Source organism: Silurus meridionalis, chromosome 6, assembly GCF_014805685.1.
Source record: "Silurus meridionalis isolate SWU-2019-XX chromosome 6, ASM1480568v1, whole genome shotgun sequence".
Classification (NCBI taxonomy): domain Eukaryota; kingdom Metazoa; phylum Chordata; class Actinopteri; order Siluriformes; family Siluridae; genus Silurus; species Silurus meridionalis.
The window spans coordinates 25,558,225-25,579,899 of NC_060889.1; the positions used below are offsets into that span (position 1 = coordinate 25,558,225).

Here is a 21,675-nt window from a genome sequence, read left to right on the forward strand (position 1 = left end):
CTGGTACTTAGCAGCTTTTTTGCAATCTTTTTTTATTGGTTTGATTTCTTTTTTAAATCCCACATAAAAACATACTTTGCAATGTTGCCTAGTGTGATAAGAAAATAATAACAAGGTCATGTGATTTATGGGGTACTCTCACAGTGGAATCTTGTTGCTATAGAAACGGTAATATACTAGCAAGACCGCATCAATACACATCCCCCGCCGTAATAGTAAATGAATCGACGTTCAGTAATTTTGTTCCCACCAAAGTGTATTATTCTTATGCTCAATGTGTCTTCCTGTGCGTCCCCTCAGCGTGCGAGTGCGGCCGGAGGCTGTGTGACGAGGTCACGGGTGAGTGTATTTGTCCCCCGCAGACGGTGCGTCCCACGTGTGACGTGTGTCGGAGAGAAACCTTCAGCTATCACCCGCTGCTGGGCTGCGAAGGCTGCGACTGTTCACCGACCGGAGTCCGTAAAGGAGACACGGGACAGTGCGACGTGACCACCGGCCAGTGCACGTGAGTCACGTATTTTCACTAAAAACAAACACACACACATTCAGATGCACACTATATACTGTGGATATAAAAAAGTTTACACACTTTTGTGAAACTGCAGGTTTTTTTGTTATATTCCATCTCTCTTATGTAATTCCTATGTATCATATGTATCATATATGCACATTCCTTGTGTGTGTGTAAACATACATTAATAATAATGTCTAACTCTGATTACAGAACGAGAGAAAGTTCACTTATATTTAATTTAATGTGTATTTAAGAAAAAAACTCTTATGAAAAGGAATCTTGAGAAGAACCAGACTCAAAAGAGGAACCCATCCTCATCTGGGTGACACCAAAAGTGTGATTATAAATCATTACAACATCACAAACACCACAGAGTGAGAAATATCATGAGCGCCGGAGGGTGTGATTTATGAGTAATGCTCTTTCCAGTCAGCTGGAGTTGTGGAACAAGGAGCTCCTGAACATCTCAGAAATTCGCTCACGTCTGAGATCGTTCTAGATTCAAAAACTGAATCACTGATATTGATTGCAGGCGTATGTCATTTACCTACAGGCCTCAATTCAAATGTAACTAATGAGTCATTTGGTTGTAGGTTTTTTATTTTATTCAAAATGTTACCAATTAGTAAATATTTCAGGGTTTTTTCAGTGTTTTTGTATGTATGACATTTCTGTCTTTATATTTTGAAAACCTGCAATTTTATTAAAGCGTGTAAACGTTTTATATCCACTATATAGCGTATATGTTTACTGTGGAAGGCATGGAAGGTGTGTGATGGTTTATTTGGGTGTATCAGATGTAAACCCAGGATCGGAGGGCGGCAGTGTTCGCGGTGCGTCGCTGGTTACTATCGCTTCTCCGACTGTGTGGCGTGCTCGTGTAACGCCGGGGGTGTGACCGAGCAGATCTGCGACCCCGACACTGGATTCTGCCTCTGCAAGGTGACGAGTTTGGAGAGTTCCTGCTTATGAAAAAATATATATTATTATAATAATAATATATATATAAATTAAGCATCGGCATTTTGTATGTTAACAATTGCCAATTTTGTCATTCAGCCACAAGAGTGTTAATAAAGTTAATAGAGTTTTCAGGTTCATTCAGTCAGAGCTCTATAGCAAGAGATCTTCCACTTCAATCCATGAAAAGCATATTTTTATACCGCAGGCTTTGTGCACAGGGGTATTGTCATGCTGGAACACGTGCCACACGTCTCCTAGTTCAAGTAAAGGGTATAAATAATGCTACCACATGTGCCTTCACAAACCCTCGTGGTCACAGTTTGAGGAAGATTCGCATATGGCTGAAGAAGCCAGGTGTCCCAATACTTTTGTCTAGGATTGAACATGAACATAAGTTGTTATTTAAGTTTTACTTAATACTTAATTAAATGAACTTTTCTCCACAAAAAGAAAAAAGTTATTTCTGCCAAAATTTCTGCAATGACCAAACTGGCAGTGTTAATTGTGTGTCCCAATAGTTTTGTCCTAACATTAATAAAACTAATAAAACTAACAAAAAAAAAAATTGTGTGTGTGATGTATGTTCTTTCAGAGAAACGTGGAGGGGCCGCGATGCGACGTGTGCCGAAAGGGTTCGTTTTATTTCGACCCCAGCAACCCGAAAGGATGTACCGAGTGCTTCTGCTTCGGCGTGACGGATCAGTGCCACAGCTCTGACAAACGCAGGGGAAAGGTGTGTGTTTCTGTTCGCACGTGTGTGTGTGTGTGTACGTGTGTGTGTGTGTGTGTGTGTGTGTGTGTGTGTGTGTGTGTGTGTGTGTGTGTGTGTGAGATTTGTATAATATATATATATATATATATATATATATATACTGTACATATTCTTTTTCTCTATTTTAAAAATATACTTTTTTTGTTTGTTTGTGTATTTATTTATTTATGAATTAGAATTGTCCTTACTTTGTGACTGATATAGTGGCATGTTTCTTTATACTGGAGTTTTAGAGCTTCACATGACTAAAATCTCTCTCTCTCTTTTTCTCTTTCCTCACTCTGTCTATCTTTATATCCCCCAGTTTGTGGACATGCACTCATGGCGCTTGGTGACCCCTGATCAGACTGAGGTTGCGAGTGTGTTGAACCTGCTCAGTAACACGGTGGTGGCTGACGTTCAAGAACTTCCTACATCCGTCCTGCAGCTCCACTGGGTTCTGCCTCAGTCGTACCTCGGGGACAGGGTGAGAGCATCCTCTGTCCTCTGTCCTACATCTAGATCAACATCTCAAAGTCTCATTCCAGTGCATATGAGACTCGATTCGATTCGATTATGTTTCTGTAGCACTTTTAACAATGGGCATTGTCTCTAAAGCAGCTTTACAATAAGGAATCTATTAAATATATTACAGATGAATTTCATATACATTTTAAATTCATACATTTTTTCTTATAAGTTTCTCCCTTACGAGCAAAGCCAGGGGTAACGGTGGTGAGGAAGAACTCCCTGAGAACTCAAAAAGGAACTCATCCTCATCTGAGTGACACCAAAAGTCCATTCATTATAGTTCTGTCATACATAAAAAAAAAAACGTATGAGAAAACATTAAAGATGCTCTAAAATAAAGCATATCAAGTACATTTTTCAGGTTGTTAATGTTTCAGTAGAGCAAACAACTAATATTAATATGTCAAATTATAATTTTTTTTAAATGCATGCTCAAATGGTTGCTATGAATTATGCTGCAGTATCAATAAAAATTTTTTTTTATAAAAACATTTTATATATCATATATTGTTAATATTAATAGATAATTAACATTATATAATTTTAGATGCTTTTTTTTTTTTAATATTATTTAATTTTATAATATTTGTTTAATAATATTTAAAGAATATACTTTTTTTGGCCAAATTAGAATTAATTTTAATATATTTATTATATCTCTTGCTGTCCAATTTAATAATATTGAAGCAAATAGACATATTTAAATTATGTTTAAATAAACTATTAATAATAATAACTATGTTTTTTCTTAAAAAAAAAAAAATAGCAAAAACAGTCTGGAAATTTGGAAACGTTCATTAATCAGTGAAATTGTTCAGCATTTGTATCTCATTCTTTTGCTTCGCTTCGTGTTTGCTTTAGGTCTCATCTTATGGGGGCTTCCTCACCTACCAGGTCAAATCTTTTGGTCTCCCACGTGAAGGAATGAGCCTCCTGGACAAACAACCTGACGTCATTCTCAAGGTATTTGTTGAACTCTGAGATCGACCTGTAATCTTTCACACTGCCATCACACTGCCAAACCTAATGTTTTTCTTTGTTGTTCGCAGGGAGAAAAAATTGTGGTGGTCTATCAGGACCCTCAGTCACCTTTGCCAGACAGGGTTTATCAAGGTCGTGTACAGCTTGTGGAGGTAACACATACACACACTTACTCACATACACACACCTAATTGCTAATTCCTCTTCACAAATGTGACTTTCCTCAATCGAAACCTCAGAAGAAGCACGTCGTGGCTTGATGGAAAGCCGTGTATCAGATTAAAAATGTAAAAGTATTTGCATCCCATTAATTCTCCACTCTTGTTTTGATGTGCCAAGAGAATCAGAGATATGAACTGTTTAGTTGAATCCAGGTGCCTTTCATCACATCTCCAGCCAGCGTTTAATCAGATTGTACTGAGAAGACTTGCTGTGAATTGGATTGCAAGTCCTTTAGTTAGAGCAGCTAGCTGGGGTTTTTGTAGCTAATAAAATAATGAGTATCAATCTGCTGGGCAGAACAGGGGTTTATTGTAACATCACATCAAAAATTTAAACAGTGGTTAGAACCAAAAATTACACATTTGGACTTGTCCCAGTTTTTTACTGAACTAATGTCCATTCCTAAGTCCATTCCATTTTGTTTGTTGTAATGGTTTCTTTGCCGCAATTCGACCCAGTCACTCACACAGTCTCCTCTGAACAATGGATGTTGAAATATGTCTGCCATTCGAGCTCTAAAAGCATTAATGTAAATGTATCTAAGGCTTTTCTTCTGCAGCAGAGGTAGCTCTTGGTTTTTCTTTCTTGAAATGGTCCTCAGGAGCCCCTCTTTAATCATAGCGTTTGCTGGGTTTGTGGACTTTTTTAGATTAAATGACCTTTATTTTTAAAATAATGATTGTATTTTGTCCTTACTTAACTGTGTTTCTTGCCGTAATATCGATTTGTACAGTCGTTGTAGTAGCTCTAAAAGGGATATTGACTCTGTACCCACCTTTCCTCTGCACAGGACAAATAATATTCTAAAGCAGATTAAAAAGGCAAAAAATGTCACAAAGAACTTTCGACAAGGCTCACCTATAAACCTATGAATTAATGTAAACTGTTCCACGTGACTACCTCGTGAATGTGATGAGAGAAGGCCATCAGTTTTTCAAGCTGTCATCAAAGCTAAATGTAGCTACTTTGGGCAATACAACATATAAAACATATTCCTTTCCTACATTTTTTATTCACTTCATAATTCCATATCTGTTCTTTCATAGTTTAGATGTCTTCAGTATTAATGTACAATGTGGGAAATAATAAAAAGAAAGAAAAACCGCTGAAGGAGAAGGTGTGGCCAAACTTCTGACTGGTCTTGTAGATACATTTCCTGTTTCCAAAATTGCAAAAAAAAAAAATTAAGCATTTCTTTACATTAACAAAGCATTTATTTAATTCAGTTATGTTACATTGAATACACAAGAAGCGGTATGTAATGCAGCTGCTGCTGTTGTTGTTGTTGTTCCGGTGTTGTTATCATTTGTGTTGTTGTTCTTGCTGTTATTAGATATTATTGTGATTATTGTCATTTTTTGGATATGTCTTAATTATCTGGCTATACCTACTTTCATTGATTCATTTATTTATTTATTTATTTACTTATTTATTTATTTATTTATTTATTTATTTAATTGTATTTTATTTTATTTTATTTTATTTATTTTTTTATGTGCTCTGTGGTGTTCTGCTTATTCCATCATGGTTTTTTTTTTTTGCTTTTTTGTCTTTGTCAATAATAATAATAATAATAATAATAATAATAATAATAATAATAATAATTAAAGACAAAAAAAATGTTACAAAAGCAGCATAAGGAGCAAAGCAACATATGGAGAAAATAACAACGATGTACAATACAATAAAATAAATAATAGTAAAAATAAGTCATATAGAATGAGTAATTAATTGTTCAAAAAATGTAATTTACAGACATCGTTTGTCCGTAATAAAATATTGTGAGAGCAGATACTATTGCTAAACTGGTATCAAAAGCACAATTCAGTTTACAGATGTGCCAATTAAATTTTATGTGTTTTTATACCAGTGTTTATTTAAAAACTTTGCAAAATGAATTGATTGAATATTTATTCCAGGGTAATTTCCGGCACAGTGGGACGAACAGACCCGTGTCCCGAGCAGAGCTGATGCGAGTGCTGGCTCGGCTGGACGCCGTGTGGATCCGAGCGCTCTATTTCACACATACTCAGAGACTCAGCGTGGGCGAAGTGGGCCTGGAGGAGGCCAGCAGGGTGGGCACCGGGGCACCAGCAAGCACCGTGGAGGTCTGCTCCTGCCCACCCGAATACACCGGCGACTCTTGTCAGGTCAGTGCCCAGCACACAGCACACTGATTTAGCCCTCTTTTGTATCTTCTGTATTTATGTCGTATTTTATGCACACGTACAGCCTGAGCTGGCTGCCAATTATCCAATGGCGTCTTTCCTATCTAGCATGATGATTGCAACTTCATGAGGTTTGGCTGAGAGCACAGCATAGAGAAGACAATCTGAATAAAGACATTCTGTGGTTACATTTTTTACAATTGAAGTCCACAGACACCTTCAACATTAGAGATTTTAGACTGTTACTGTATTAATGTAATGGGTTACTGATCATAAGGTCAGGAATTCAAGCCCCAGCATTGCCAAGCTGCCACGCTTGGGCCCTTGAGTAAGGCCCTTAACCCTATTTGCTCTGGGGCAGCATTCCAGGGCTGACCCTACACCCTGACCCCAGCTTTCTGATAAAAACCTGGGAAGTGGTGGTTTAATAGTTCAGGCTCTGGATTACACAGAAGGTCAGATGATCGGAGAATGGATGATACTGATTGGAAAGATACTGTTGTTGCTTGTTCTTTTGGCATCTGTGATTGCGAAAGTGGGCATAGATTTGTAAGAATGTTTTTCAGACTGATATAATTTTTCTTCCTGTTTGGACAGACAAACTCATTAGGACATGGATTTGTAAGTTGGTTAGACAAAATCTAAGTAAATCATGAAATACCTAAAGGGTAGTGGTTGGACCATCGGACTTCTGATCAGAAGGTCATTAATTCAAAACCCACTACCACTAAGCTGCCATTGCTAGTTTTTTGAGCAAGCCCTCAACTGGTCAGTTATATAAATGAGATTCTTGTGGGTTCCCTGGTGGTCTAGTGGTTAGGATTCGGCGCTCTCACCGCCGCGGCCTGGGTTAAATCTCCGGTCAGGGAACCAAACCCAGTCATTAGGGTTGCACAAGCCAGTGCACTCTTAGCGCCGGTCCCAAGCCCGGATAAATGGGGAGGGTTGCGTTAGGAAGGACATCCAGCGTAATAACATGTGCCAAATCAAATATGCGGATCACGAATACGGATGATCTGATGTGATTTTTTTTTGTTTTCGAAAAAAACTACCTAAATAGTATAAAAAGTATTTAAAATAAATAGCGGATTGTGTTACTTCTGGCATTCAGATTCTCTTTAAGTTCTTGCTTGGCTTGATGTCAATTATTCTAATGTATTCTAAATTCCTGACATCCTGCTAACACTGAACTTGAACCTGCTGCAGCAAGTCCACCGTAGATGAATTGTTTACAATAATTAAGTGGTATCATCGTCAGTAATCCTACGTACAATATATGACAGAAGTATTGAGAGACCTGACGTTTCCAGCCATATGTGCACAAATCCAGCTTCATTAATATATGCTTTACATGGGATAGAGTGGAAGATCTCCTGCTAAAGAGCTCTAAACCCTATTGAACACCTTTAGGATGAATGTACAGTAAACGCTGACTGTACCCCAGACCTCCTCACCTTCTCACCTACATCAGTACCTGACTTTACTAACACTCTTGTAGCTGAATGAGCACAAATCTCCACAGAATCTAGTGGAACATCTTCCCAGAAGAGTGGAATGGGATTAAATGTGAAATGGGATGTTCAAAATGCACATATGAAAATAGTCAGGTGTCCACAAATAGTGTGTTTTGTGTGTATAGTGGATTTTTCTGGTATCAGTTCTTTACTTCACTATATGTTTTTACACAAATATCTGTACTTCTACTTCTTACATTTCAAACCAGACTCGTTACTTCAGTTTTAATCTATTTGGTGACATCATCAATATTTTTTTCTTCTCACTTTGCTGTCATTTTTTAATCTATCACTGGTGTATCATTTTCTGGCTCTCACACACCACAGACGTAGGCTAGTTTGCAAAGCTAACAACAAGAAGGCAAAAAAAACGTGAATGAGACAGAGGGAGTCAGTGATGTAAACATGACTGATGACAGAGACATTCCTGATCACCTGATCATCATTATCTTTTCTCTGCTTGTGTTCTATATGGTGGATGTTCAGTCTGGATACATTCATTAGATAACAAAATTAGAATTAATTTAGAATTAATATATGAATATGATGTGAGGTTCAGTTACCAGAGTGACACTAAAACAGTTAGTAGTAATGGCGACTTTTACTAAGCACGTCAGATCCTAAACTTCTTTACTTCAACTTGAGTGAAAAATTTTAGTCAGTACTTTTAAAAGATTTTTAAAACATGAGTATCTGTACTTCTACTTAAGTGAAGGGTGTGTACTTTTGCCACCTCTGTTGTCTCAAATATATATATATATATATATATATATATATATATATATATATATATATATATATATATATATATATAAATATTGAAATGCTACAGCTTTTTTTTTCCAAAAAATAGACACACTGTATTGTGCATTTTTTCTGTAATAAAGATTGTTATAGTAGCATTGTAAATAAATAAAAAGAGAGTTTTCTGTTAGAATACGAGTTTCAGTTAGTATCAGAATCCTTTAACACAAATTTTACACAAAATCGCAGCCTTGGTTAATAATAACTAATACTACATAGTAACAGATTCACTCGGTGCAATCACGCCGCATCACTATGTGATTATTATGGGCTGTATTACCGTAGCTTTGGGGATTGTTTTCTCACTCCGGTTACCACGGCAGCTCTCATACACACATAATGCAAAGCCTCACCCAGAAAAGCAGAGCGGAGAGGAAGTACAAAGTGTATCACCTGCAGCAATGGAAAAATGTGGACACACACACACACATACACAGAAGACATGCTGGGACACCTTCGTGCAAGGTGTGGAGGTTGTGCATTACTAAAACCCGACAGTCAGACAGTTAGTACACACTTGTGTGTGTGTGTGTGTGTGTGTGTGTGTGTGTGTGTGTGTGTGTGTGTGTGTGTGTGTCTGTGAGGAGTGGCAGCCACACCTTTAACTTTCTTTACACAGTGTGTATGGATTGTGTGATTCAGTAGTGAGCACCAGATGTACTCACCGTCTGCGTCTGATATGATTTTTTTCCCCCAACAATTTGATTTGATTGCAAATGAATACATGAATACAAAATACAAATAAAAGGTTTGTGCAGTTTATTATGTATAATTTTATATTTTATTTTCTTTCAATTCAATTGTTACTTATAACTTTTTCATTCAGTCGAATTCAAATAAAAGAAGATAAATAATAATAAATATTTAAAATCCTAATATATGTTTAAATCTTTTTCCTTCTTCTTTTTTTCAAATTTTCAAACAAAACAAAACAGCTTTGGAGGTACATTTACATTTGTTTAGCAGACGCCCTTGTCCAGAGCGGCGTCTCTAGCAATGAATAAATCTACACTGGTACGCAAGATTACAATCTTAAGATAAATCAGACTACAACTCTTGATTTTTACAAAGCAAACTTGGAAAGTGCTAATTTAAGAGTTTCAGAAAAGGAAGGTCTTCAACCGTTGCTTAAAGAGCCACGGACTCTACTCTGTTATGACATCTAGGGAAGTTCATTCCACCACCTCGGTGCCATAACAGAGAAGAGCCTTGAAGTATACTTACCTCTTACTCTGAGAGAAGGTTTTACCAGTCGAGCAGTGCTGGAGGATCTCAGACAGCGTGGTGCAGTGCGAGGTGTGATGAGGTCTCTGAGGTGAGACGGTGCTGGTCCATTTTTGGCCTTGTAGGAAAGCATCAGTGTTTTGAATCTGATACGTGCAGCTACTGGAAGCCAGTGGAGGGAGCAGCAGTGGGGTGGTTTAGGAGAACTTGGGCAGCTTGATCATTTTTGCGGTGGATGAATAGCGTTCAGAGGTAGTCCAGTCTCAAAATGACAAGAGACTGAACAAGCACCTGGGCAGCCTGTGTGGACAAAAATGGTCGAAGGATGTTGTAGAGAAGGAATCAACTGGAACGACCCACATTAGCAACCTGTGAGGAAAAGGACAGTTAATTGTCCCTAGTTACCTCAAGGTTATGAGCAGTGGCTGAAGGGGAGAGGGTCATGAAGAGTTCTTCGGAGATCTTGACCTGGAGATGAATCACCTAGGATGACCAGCAGTTCTGTTTTGCTGGGGTTAAGTTTGATGAGCTTTCATCCATAAAGATATGTCTGTCAAGCATGCCCAGGTCCAAACGGAAGCTGTGATATTTGAGGGAGGGAAAGAAAAGACGAGTTAAGTGTCATTAGCATAGCAGTGGTAAGAAAAACCATGTGAGGATTTGACTTCACCAATGGTGTGAGTATAGAGGGAGAAAAGGAGGGGACCAAGTACCAAGCCTTGTGGGACACCAGTGGGCAGATGTGGGTCCCCTCTATGTTACCTGGTATGAGCGACCTTCCAGGTAGGAAGCAAACAATTCTCATGCTGTTCCGTGGATACCGAGGCTCCTGAAGGTAGACAAGAGAGTCTTGTGGTTGACTGTGTCGAATGCTGCTGCTGAAAGGTCCAGGAAGATAAGTACAGATGACAGCCTGGCTGATCGAGCAGCATGCAGTTCTCATAAACAGCCAAAAGTGCCGTCTCTGTGGAATGTGCCGCTTTGAAACCAGACTGGTTTGGATCATGGAGGTTGTTCTGTGGTTCTAAACTGGGAATGTTTGTATTTTTACATGTAACTAGATGGATTAATGAATGTATTAAGTCATTAGAAATATATTAATAGAAAGATAAATAAACAAATAAGTGAATGCTTAATGAAGATATGCTTTACATGGGGTTGGAGTGGAAGATCTCCTGCTGTAGAGCTCTAAACCCTACTGAACACCTTTGGGATAAATGTGAAAACTGACTGAACCCCAGACCTCCTTACCTTCTTACCTACATCAGTACCTGACTTTACTAACAGCCTTGTAGCTGAATGAGCACAAATCTCCAAAATCTATGGGAACATCTTCCCAGAAGAGATTATTCTATTATTATTAGTATGGAGCTTATTATAAGAACAAAAGTGGACCATTGTATGGTCAGGTGTCCACAAACCTTTGTTCATATAAATATGGACAGAGGCAGGAACAATGTTGTGTAGTTATTGCGTTATTAAGCTCGACTAATCATTATGTCAGTGGTGGAAATGTTTGTGTGTGTGGTGCACCGTTTGTGAGTGTACTTCCCCTGACGCAGGTATGAGCACATGTTCTGGGTGTGTCCTTCACTCACAGCGCTCTTAAAGCACCGTCTGTCCACACACACACACACACACACACTTACACACAGCACAGTTCCTGCGCTACCAGTAGAATGTCAGAATGGAGTGTAAAGCGAGCACTCTTGCTGCTCGTCGGCTTTGCATTGCTAAATCTGTGTTTTGCCGGACCGAGACCTTCTCACGGGACACCTCCGAGACAGCATGAAGCGGGGACACGGGGAAACAACAACAACCTCTTTCAAAACGACCAGGGGCACCAGAGACTTCTTTTCCCTTCTCTTAGTGATTGGACTGTTCAGAGGATTCAGATTCCTTCACTTAGTGATTTGGACACACAGAGGATTGAGATTCCTTTATTGGATGATGGACGACAGGTAAAACTTTTTAGTTTTTTTTGGTTGATTCACGTTTGATTTCCTGCTTTGGAAACTGAATTAAATACATTACTACTGGCTGTAACATTTGTTTTAGAGCTTTAAGGTTCTTAAAGGTTACATTTTTAGGGCTCATTGTGTTTCCACTTTTATCCTGAGAACACTGAGAAACATGTGTTCACTCGTCGCATTTTCACTGGAAATTGACCATTTGCTGTTATAAAACCTTTACTATTCTGGAAGATGTGCCACTAGATTTTGGTGTGTTTGTGGAGATTTGTGCTCATTCAGCTACAAAGTCAGGTACTGATGTAGGCGAGGTGAGAAGTTTTGGGGGTGCAGTTAGCGTTCACATTCATCCTAAAGGTGTCTAATAGGATTGAGGTCAGAGATCCAATTCTGGAAGATCTTCTGCTTCATATCTTCATGGAGATGGTTTTGTGCACAGTGGCATTTTACAGTCTTGGGTTTAATAGTTTATGTGAAGGGACATTGTAATGCAATAACATCTAAAGACATCTTATACATTTGTGTCTCCAACCTTGTGGTAACAGTTTGGCAACAAAAAAACTAAAACCTCTAGCTGAAAATAAAGTCTTGTGTTCCAATATAATACATATATATATATATATATATATATATATATATATATATATATATATATATATATATATATATATATATATTTGTCCATATAATGCAATAAAAAAAGAAGAATATTGTTGTGTTTGAAATTCTGAAAAATTAAATTTTTTTTAATTCAAACTGTTTTCACTAGTATTTTTGTACGTTTTTTTTTAATTGTATGTTGATTTTCTTTTTTTTTTTTATTAGCATTTTGCTAAAGGGGGAAAAAATGTTTATATTTCTTTTTCCCATGATCTTCAGGAAATTCTTCCTTCTTGGAAATGCTCCACAGACGTTATCTATTGTTGAAATGTGTTAAAAATGAAAACGTTCATGGGTTTCTCTCTCTTCCTCTTTGTCTTTATACAGAGATGTTCTCGCGGTTACTATAGAGACCGAAGCGGCCGCTGCGCTTCCTGTGCATGCAATGGACTTTCAGACGATTGTGATGAGAGTACAGGGAGATGTCTGGTAAGAAAAGAGGAATGAGTTGCCCTGTCTTGTAATGTATATTTCAATTTGCCTGGGCTTGTTTATTATAAAGAGAAAATGTCCCTATTTTTGTTATATAAAGGGATTTTCCCAGGTGAGCACACACTGTATGGTGCACCACTTTACTCAGGGTACAGAGCATCGATTTACAATTAAATAATTCACACAATTTCATAGTAGGAATGCTAACAGAGATGAAAAACAGTAGGTCAGTGGGTAAGATTTTGGACTTCTGATAAAAAGGTTGAGTTCAAATCCAATTGCTTTCTAGCAAGAGCCTCAAATATTATATATATATATATATATATATATATATATATATATATATATATATATATATATATATATACAAATATTATAAATACCTATAACACTTCCTTTAAAAATAACTCAACATGTAGCCATTATTCTCTCACTAGCTGGCAACAAAAGTGAGTACACCCTCAGTGATAACAGCTGTACATCATGTAACCGTGCAAATCCACAAGTCCTATTCATCATGTTCATGTTGTCTGCTTAACAGGACCATACAAATGTGTGTATCTTGTATTAGAGCAGTTAAAGTGTGGAGTTTTGAGTACAATTCTCTCATACTGACCACTGATGTTCAACATGGCACCTCATGGCACCATTTTTTGCCATTGACTGAATCATTCACATTTGTTGTGTTTGGCATTTCGTCTTAATAACTGAAACTGACAAATGGCTCATATTAAAGTATATTTTTTAAAAGATTACATACTTACTCACACACACACACACACACACACACACACACACACACATATATATACATAAACACATATGTGAAGTATTACGTAAAGCTTTGGTGCTTATTGACCATGTGTAATAGGTGTGTTTGAGCAGGAACCCACCAAACTTCAGTCACAACAGCCTCAATGTGCTTTGAATCTGATACCATCATAATTCAGAGCCCCAGAGTCCATAATTCACAAAGCATTCTGTGAAACAAGATTAGAACTAAGATAAGTGGAGGAGCAAACAGATGACTGGAAGCACAGAGATAACCAGATATACACATATAAAAGTGTAAAAGTACAAAAGCCTTGCGATAAACGCACCAGTAACACCATCTCAGCTCTTTTTTTGGGGGGAAATTCCAGTGATTTAGGTGTTTCAGTGAAATGTTGATATCATCTGAACAGAACTGCCAGGGCAACACGGCGGGAGATCACTGCGAACGCTGTAAACACGGCTACTATGGAGACGCCGCTATGGGGACCTGCAAGATCTGTCCGTGTCCACTTCACCTGGAGAGCAACAAGTGAGAAAACACACACACACACACACACACACACACACACACACACACACACACAAACACACACACACACAATCTAATTATTCTTGAGTATTTATTAGTTTTTTCAGACTTAAAAATGCATCATTAATGATAATAAGGCTTAATTAATCGTATTTAAATGCATTTTTTAGTCAATCAATTCAAATAAATCATTATTTTAAAAGCTTTTTTTTCCTCTAAAACTTTTGACTGTACATTTATTTAATATTTTTTACACCTGACAAGAAAAGTGTAGTGTATCTGACAAATGAATGTGATTAATTATTAATACTAATAATTGGCCAAATTTGATAAAAATAGAACTGTAATTGTTTTGGGTTTTTTAAGAAAAATGATGATTCAGTCTTTTTCAAATAATTTGTAAGATCATATGATGTAAGAAAATTGCTGTTTTTATTTTTTATTTCTAAAATTATTTAGAGTTTATCTAATCTCGGATATGTTTTTTTTTTTTTTTTACTGTGGTTTAACTGATTTTTATTCAAGCCTATATTAATCTGAATAATTTATTCATTTCTGCTTAATAATTTATGAACTGCCACAGCTACACTTTATGAAAAAAAGTTTGTAGACACCTGTGCATAGGATTGGCATGTGCTTTGTGAACATCCCATTCCACATTCAGTGTGCATTTACTGTTCTAAAAATCTCCACTCTTCTGGGAAGATGTTTCTCTACATTTTGCAGTTTCTGAAAAAAAGTTATTGTATATAGTGACTCTAGAGACGATCCATAGTCCATATCTATGTGATGAACTGATGTGTGTGTGTGTTCAGTTTTGCTGTAGGCTGCAGCGAGGTACATGGGAGAATTCGGTGTCAGTGTAAGCCGGGATACGCAGGAGAAAAGTGTGAGAGGTGAGTTGTCCTGTTATTCATTGTTTTCAGTTAACGCTTTTGCATGCTCCTTTCTAATTACTTTAATATGAGAAATGTTTCATTACGGGATTTCTTATGATTCACTGCACTGTAGTTTAAAAAAAAAATGAATTCTACAAAAAAATCATCCTGAAGGAAAAAAAAAGATTCTGTTCCTGAAACAACAGAATCAATCCAAAAAGGCATTTTTACCCCCAACATGAATAACCCTAAACCAGCAAAAAAACTTCCCCAAAAATATAGGATTTTATAAAAAAGAAACAGAAACTTTCAACCAAATCCCCCCCAAAAAGCTATAGAATGATCAAAAAACTGATTCCTAAAATAAAAGTTAATCATAAAAACCACAAAAAATACAACAGGGATTCATTAATTTTTTTTTTGTTTGTTTTTTTTATAAATAATAAAGAATAAATATGCTAGAATCTTCATCATCATCATCACCATCATGATCATCACTATCATCATCAAGAGGAAAAAAACCCAAATAAGAATCAACATAATATGCCCAAGAATATCATTAAAAATTATCCTAAAAAGAGCTAAAAAATTTAAATTCTACAAAGAATTATTCTAAAAAAAAAAAATTTTAAAAAGTTCAAATCCTTCTTAATGGAAAAAGAATAATCTTAAAAATAGAATGGTTTCTAAAAAGGATTATATTTTATCTAAAAAAAAAAAAAAAGAAAGAAACACTAAAAAAATCTAAAAAAAACTAACAAAAACAAAAAAGGATTAACTAAGAAAAAATCTACCCCTCTAGATCTGTTATCTACCCCTCTCAGAAAAACAAACAAAAAAGGGATAATATTTAATGCAATAAAGGCAATAAACAAAACAAAAAAGAATCATCTCAAAAATAAATAATAAAAAATAAATAAAAAATGTAAAAAAAAAAATCGCTTTCAATCGCTTGTTTAAGATATTATTTTCCACTGTTTTTTGGACTATTCTGTTAAACCTTGTTTCATGATGTAAAATGTTGTAATGAGTGTGTAAAATGCTCTCCTCAGGTGTGCTCCTGGATATTTTGGCAGACCTGAGGAACACGGAGGCAGATGTCAGCTGTGCAACTGCAACGGGAACTCCTGCTCTTCAACCACTGGAGGTACCTCTGTCTTTCACACTCCAAATCAAATCTTTACAACATTATGTAATATATAATAATCCTGGCATGCAGGCCGTGACATTTATTAACTATAACTTCTCTTCTAGTGTGCAATTACATACAGGATCCCATCGAACCTCCCCCTGCAGAGGAATGCATAGGTACTGATCTCTTTACTCGGCCGTCTTTGTTCAGATGAAGTCACATATAAAAAAACCACCCAGCATCATGATGTTTATCTGTGTGTGTTTCTCAGAATGTGACAGCTGTGCTCAGACCTTACTAAACGATCTTGAGAGGCTCGATAGCGATCTGGGGCGGCTCAAGGCGCAGCTGGATTCTCTCAATTCCAGCTCTGAAGCTCATCGGCGTCTCAAACAGCTTGAGAAAGCCATTTCCGAAGCAAAGGTATATACATATACCTTTAATTTTAGCTTTATATCCATGTACTGAGGTAAAAATACTGAAATACTGTGTTTTTTTTCTCAGAACATGGTGAAAACATACACGAGTGACGTGGAAAAGCTGCGGCCTAAAGTAAACGAGCTCGAGCGGGACGTACGCACCCTGACCACAGACATAAACAAGCTGAAACAGGAGGTATGATCAGGGATTTTTCTAAAAAAAAAAAAAAAAGAGAAACATCCTAAAACAAAAAAATGTTATAATGCATTTTAACACAGAGGCCTTCAGTGGTGAACCAATCCACCTCTAAATTCCATCATAATGACACCACAGTTAAAGAAATCATCAGTGTTGTAGAGAAACGCAGTAGAACAGAGCGAGATTGAATGTCATCACTAAAGCAAGAAACCCAATGAACACAATTCAACACGTCTCCTTTCACTGTAGCCGCAGCTGCACCTCACGCATACATCATCTCTAACAGAAGCGTCGATATTTACCTCAGGAAATGGGTTTTCTGTGCAATTCTTTTCAGTTCATTACGGTTTCTCTAGGGACTTTAAATGAAGGCAAATTGTGTGTTTTTATGCAAATTCTACAGTAAAGTGAATAAAAAAGTATAAATGGTTCATGAACAAGCTCAAAAACTTTGAAATTGTTTTTGACCGACACAATGTTTTCCACACGATGTCCAGCTTTTCCAGTCTTGAAACGAAAAAACCAGCTATTGAAGCCACACGAATATATATGAGTTTGTGCAGTTTGCTACAGAAACAGTTTGCGAGCTCTGACTGCAGCGCTTTCTCTGACCGTCCAATCAAAGGACGTGAAAATGTTATTGGACGCCTGCTAGATGGCCCTGGATTGACCAAATTGCAGTATTATTGATTGAAGTGTTGAAAGCTGATGGCTTGAGGGAAATACAGTTTCACAGTCTGAACGTGAGACCCGAAGGCTTCGGAACCTCTTTCCTGATGGCAGAATGGTGTGTGTGAGGGGTGTGTGGGGTCGTCTACTATGCCGTTGGCTTTTTTGCGGGTGCAGCTTGTGGTGTAAATGGAGGGGAGCGAGAATTAGATCTTCTCGGCCGTCCTCACTATCCTCTGTAGGGTCTTGTGAGAAAAAAGCCTGAGAGAACCTGAGAGAAAAGCTATGAAACAAGGAAAATGGATTATTGGGGAACATTTCATTCATGTTCATAGACAAAAATATATTAAGACGTAAGTCATTGATTCTGGTGGAGTTTATAATCTGGAACAAAAATGAAGAATCTGGAGCTGGAGTGTCATACACACACTGCCTCTTGATATTAAGAATTGAACCAGGAGGTACAATCAGTCATGTAACGGTTCTGATTTATATTTGTATATAAAAGGCTGAGAAGAAGTTGGACGAGGCCCAAAAAGCAGTGAAAAATTCAGAGAACACCCACCAGAAAGCGAAGGATCTTAATGACCAGGCACTGGACATGCTCAAGAAAATCCAAGGTAAACTCAAACACACACCCCTTTTCGTTTTCAATAGTGGCAGATGTTCGAGCATCATTTGGACATGCCGCTCTACACGAACATGATAATTTCGTGTCGTCCGTCTCTCAGAGCTTCTGAAGCAGTTGAACAACATGGACGGCAGCAGCGGAGGATCTCTTCCTTCAGGAGAGGTGGACAAAATGCTGAAGGAGGCTGAGCGACTGGTGCAGATCATGCAGGAAAGGAGCTTCAAACCCCAGAGGGACGCAGCAGAAAAGGAACTGGACGAGGCGAAGAAACGTATGTTCTTTCTTTGTTTCTTTCTTTCTTTCTTACTTTCTTTCTTTCTTTTATTTTGCACTACGGCTTTCTTTCCTTTTGCATATTTATTTGTTTGTTTATTACAGTTTTTCCCAGTCGCTTTGGAGCGTTTCTCAGATCAGAAATGAAATTCTTATAACTACTTGTTCAACCTCCATGTCATTTAGTCACTTGTGCTCATTATAAGAACATTTCTCGTTGCTTGGTCAAATCTCGAATGCTTTTCTACATTCATATAATGGATTGTGTACGAGTGACTGCTGTTTCCTACATTATCAGTTGTTTATGTTCATGTTGATCAAAATATATAATACTGATTTCACCTGAATAGTTTTAACCCCCAAAAACATCTCAGTTCAATGCACAAGACATTAAATGCAAAATGGTTCAACAAGTTGCCATCATCTGTGAAGTTAAAATTTCTATTTATTTGTATTTATTTTTTGAATGTCACTGATAAAGGCGAGTGAATGGCATCAGATCAACCAATGATCAACTAGTTCTCTAAAACAGGTCAAAGGTGAATCTCGTAAACCTTCAATTAGCAACAGAGCAAAACACAGGATTGCTGAAAACTTTTACACTAGTGTTTTTTCATTCACATGAAATTAATTTCCATTATTTTCTTAGAATTTTTAAGAATTAATAATGAATTATTAAAAAAACAAATAATGTGGTAGTGTAAGAAGCATTAGTTTATACATTTGAGACTATAGGAAAAAACAATTTGTGTGTGTGTGTGTGTGTGTGTGTGTGTGTGTGTGTGTGTCCACACTGCAGTCCTAGATTACATTAAGAACACCTGCACCAAGCAGCTGAATCAGAACCAGAAAGCAGCCGACAAGATCAGGGAGCTCCTGCAGAATTACGAGGACAAACTCAAGGACCTGGAAAAGTCTCTCAATGAAGCTAATGAGACAGTGCAAAAAGCCAACACACAGAACACACTCAACGCCAAGACCCTCAACGATCAGTTGGTATGAATACACAACATCTCTCCTCTCTCCTCTTTACTGAATATGTACAAGTGAGGATGAGTATCTTCACCTTTCATCTTTCCACCCACAGGAACGTATTAGAAATTTGGAGAAAGAGAAAAACAAAGTGGAGGATGACATCAGCAAGGCGAAGCAGAAGCTGAAAAGTGTCGAGGACCTTCTGAAGATGCTTCTCGACAGCAAGAAGGTAATGTCTCGGGAAGGAGTGTAACAATGCAAAATACACTTAGTGGCTTACAGATAAACTTGCTGACTCTTGAAAAATAAACGAACAAATTACACTAGATGCCACAGGAAAAAAAAGTATATATATTGATATATAAATATTATTTAAAACAGTAAAATCTGTCAAATCAGACAATAAGCAAAAAAAAGCCACTCAAAAAAATAAATAAGGAAGTAGAGCATCAAGTAGTCGGGTTAAAATGTACAATAGAACTGACGAGAGAGAAAAAAAAAACATTCAGCTCTTATCACAGGTCTGAGTTCACCTGAGGTCAGTACCTACTGTTACATTAGTTCAAATAAAGAATGAATAACATATAATGGACAGACAGACAGACAGACAGACAGAGGTATTTTCTTTAATCCTGGCATTTGCTGACAGGAATATGAGGAGATGGCTGCTGAGCTGGACGGAGCGAAGACCGAGCTGACGGATCGAGTGAACAGCATCTCCCAGACGCCGGCTCTGGAGGGACGCGTGAAGAAGGCTGAGGACCATGCGGCTCTGCTCAACAAGCTGGCTAATGAACTGCAGCAGTAAGGAACATTTTCATTTGATTGTCCTGTACATGTTTAGTTCGAGTCGACATGCTGGAACAGGAACAGGAATAGGGCGGCTCAGGCTGCGAGTGAAACATGAGACAGTTCTACCTCTATCTGTCAGAGTGAGATCTGTGTGAGATATGCTCTTGCTCAGGGTGTAAGAGCTCAGAGTGACGTAGATCCGTCCTGTTAGTTCATGTCCATCATGTAGGATTGTGAAAAAATGATCATTCCAGCGTGGCCTGCATGTGTTCTATGTGTTCTGTGCTTAGTTTTTTATCGGGTTTTTAACACCTCACTTACAGATGGATGTCAGATTTGTTTTCTACAAAATATTATTTTTTCTTTTTTTAATATTAACAATGAAAATCTCTGTTATGATTTGTGAGATCTGGATTTCTTTTGAATGCAATTAATGAGCATTTAAATGGAGAGTATTTGTTTGTTTGTTTGTTTGTTTTGTCTATCTATCTATCTATCTGTCTGTCTGTCTGTCTGTCTGTCTGTCTGTCTGTCTGTCTGTCTGTCTGTCTGTCTGCCTGTCTGTCTGTCTGTTTGTCTGCATGTCTGCCTGTCTGTCTGTCTGTTTGTGTGTCTGTCTATTTGTCTGTCTGTCTGTCTGTCTGCATGTCTGCCTGTCTGTCTCTGTCTGTCTGTCTGCATGTCTGCCTGTCTGTCTCTCTGTCTGTCTGTCTGTCTGTCTGTCTGTCTGTCTGTCTGCCTGCCTGCCTGTCTGTCTAATAACTTATTTATACAATTTTAGATTTTTTGTGTTTTTTTTTTACTTGGATTAAATTGTCTGCTAGGCAATATCATACTTTACTGCTAAATGTGCTGATGTATTTGTGTGTGTGTGTGTGTGTGTGTGTGTGTTTTTCCACCTTCAGGGCCATACAGAACTCGAGTGGCCGTGCGGACGTGAAAGACGCCCTGGCCGCGATTGACGCCTACAAAAACATCACAGAGGCAATCAAGGCAGCAGAGGAGGCAGCAAAGAAGGCCAAGGAGGCAGCTGACAAGGCATTGAGTGTAAGAACTAAGTAAATAACTCCTGAAGTAACAGCTCCCTTTTTCAGCGGAAAGAGTTTAAGTTCAAAACAAAGATATAAATGTTCAGATGCTGAGCTTTATTTTTTTACTGAAAAATCCTCCCGAGATACTTCGCCGTTTGTAAAACTTGCCAAAAGGTGTTCTTCACTGGTTGGAGATTTCTTTCTTGTGATCCAGTTCATCCCGGAGCAGTTAAATAGGATTTAGGTGCAGTGACAGATCAGTGACAGATCAGTCCATAATAGATATCACTCCAGATGACTATTTGCGCTCTAAATAATTTTACCAGTTAACAACTGTCCATGTTCCAAAACAACCCCAAACCATTAAACCTCCACCCCCATGTTTGGCTATGGGGGTGAGGAAATCTGCAAAATTCTTTTCTCTGAAATTTCTCTCAGAGACTAAAATTCTGTCCACAGACATTTTGTCCAGTCATTCACTGTCCAATTCTTGTGTGTCTTTGCTTTTTTTTACCAGTGTGTTACATAGAATTATATATATATTTATGTGTCTAAAAAAACAATGAGACTATAAAAATGTAAGTGATATTAGTAATAATAGTATTTTACTGATTTTAATAAGAAATGAATACAATAAGA

General features: G+C 37.5%; 1 protein-coding gene across 1 annotated transcript in view; it reads left to right on the top strand.

Annotated features, from left to right (window-relative positions):
• The window catches only part of LOC124386972 (laminin subunit alpha-3-like), a 115,727-nt gene that overhangs the window by 68,099 nt on the left and 25,953 nt on the right, over positions 1-21,675 (top strand). Inside the window, exons 37-56 of the mRNA XM_046851050.1 lie at positions 301-505; positions 1,312-1,456; positions 2,070-2,210; positions 2,554-2,715; positions 3,621-3,722; positions 3,809-3,892; positions 5,882-6,112; positions 12,630-12,731; positions 13,919-14,037; positions 14,853-14,933; positions 15,968-16,062; positions 16,170-16,223; positions 16,319-16,470; positions 16,552-16,662; positions 17,843-17,954; positions 18,066-18,236; positions 19,038-19,234; positions 19,326-19,442; positions 19,863-20,017; positions 20,911-21,052. Coding sequence (XP_046707006.1) covers positions 301-505; positions 1,312-1,456; positions 2,070-2,210; positions 2,554-2,715; positions 3,621-3,722; positions 3,809-3,892; positions 5,882-6,112; positions 12,630-12,731; positions 13,919-14,037; positions 14,853-14,933; positions 15,968-16,062; positions 16,170-16,223; positions 16,319-16,470; positions 16,552-16,662; positions 17,843-17,954; positions 18,066-18,236; positions 19,038-19,234; positions 19,326-19,442; positions 19,863-20,017; positions 20,911-21,052 — 2,678 coding nt within the window. The remainder of the gene's footprint in view (positions 1-300; positions 506-1,311; positions 1,457-2,069; positions 2,211-2,553; positions 2,716-3,620; positions 3,723-3,808; positions 3,893-5,881; positions 6,113-12,629; positions 12,732-13,918; positions 14,038-14,852; positions 14,934-15,967; positions 16,063-16,169; positions 16,224-16,318; positions 16,471-16,551; positions 16,663-17,842; positions 17,955-18,065; positions 18,237-19,037; positions 19,235-19,325; positions 19,443-19,862; positions 20,018-20,910; positions 21,053-21,675) is intronic.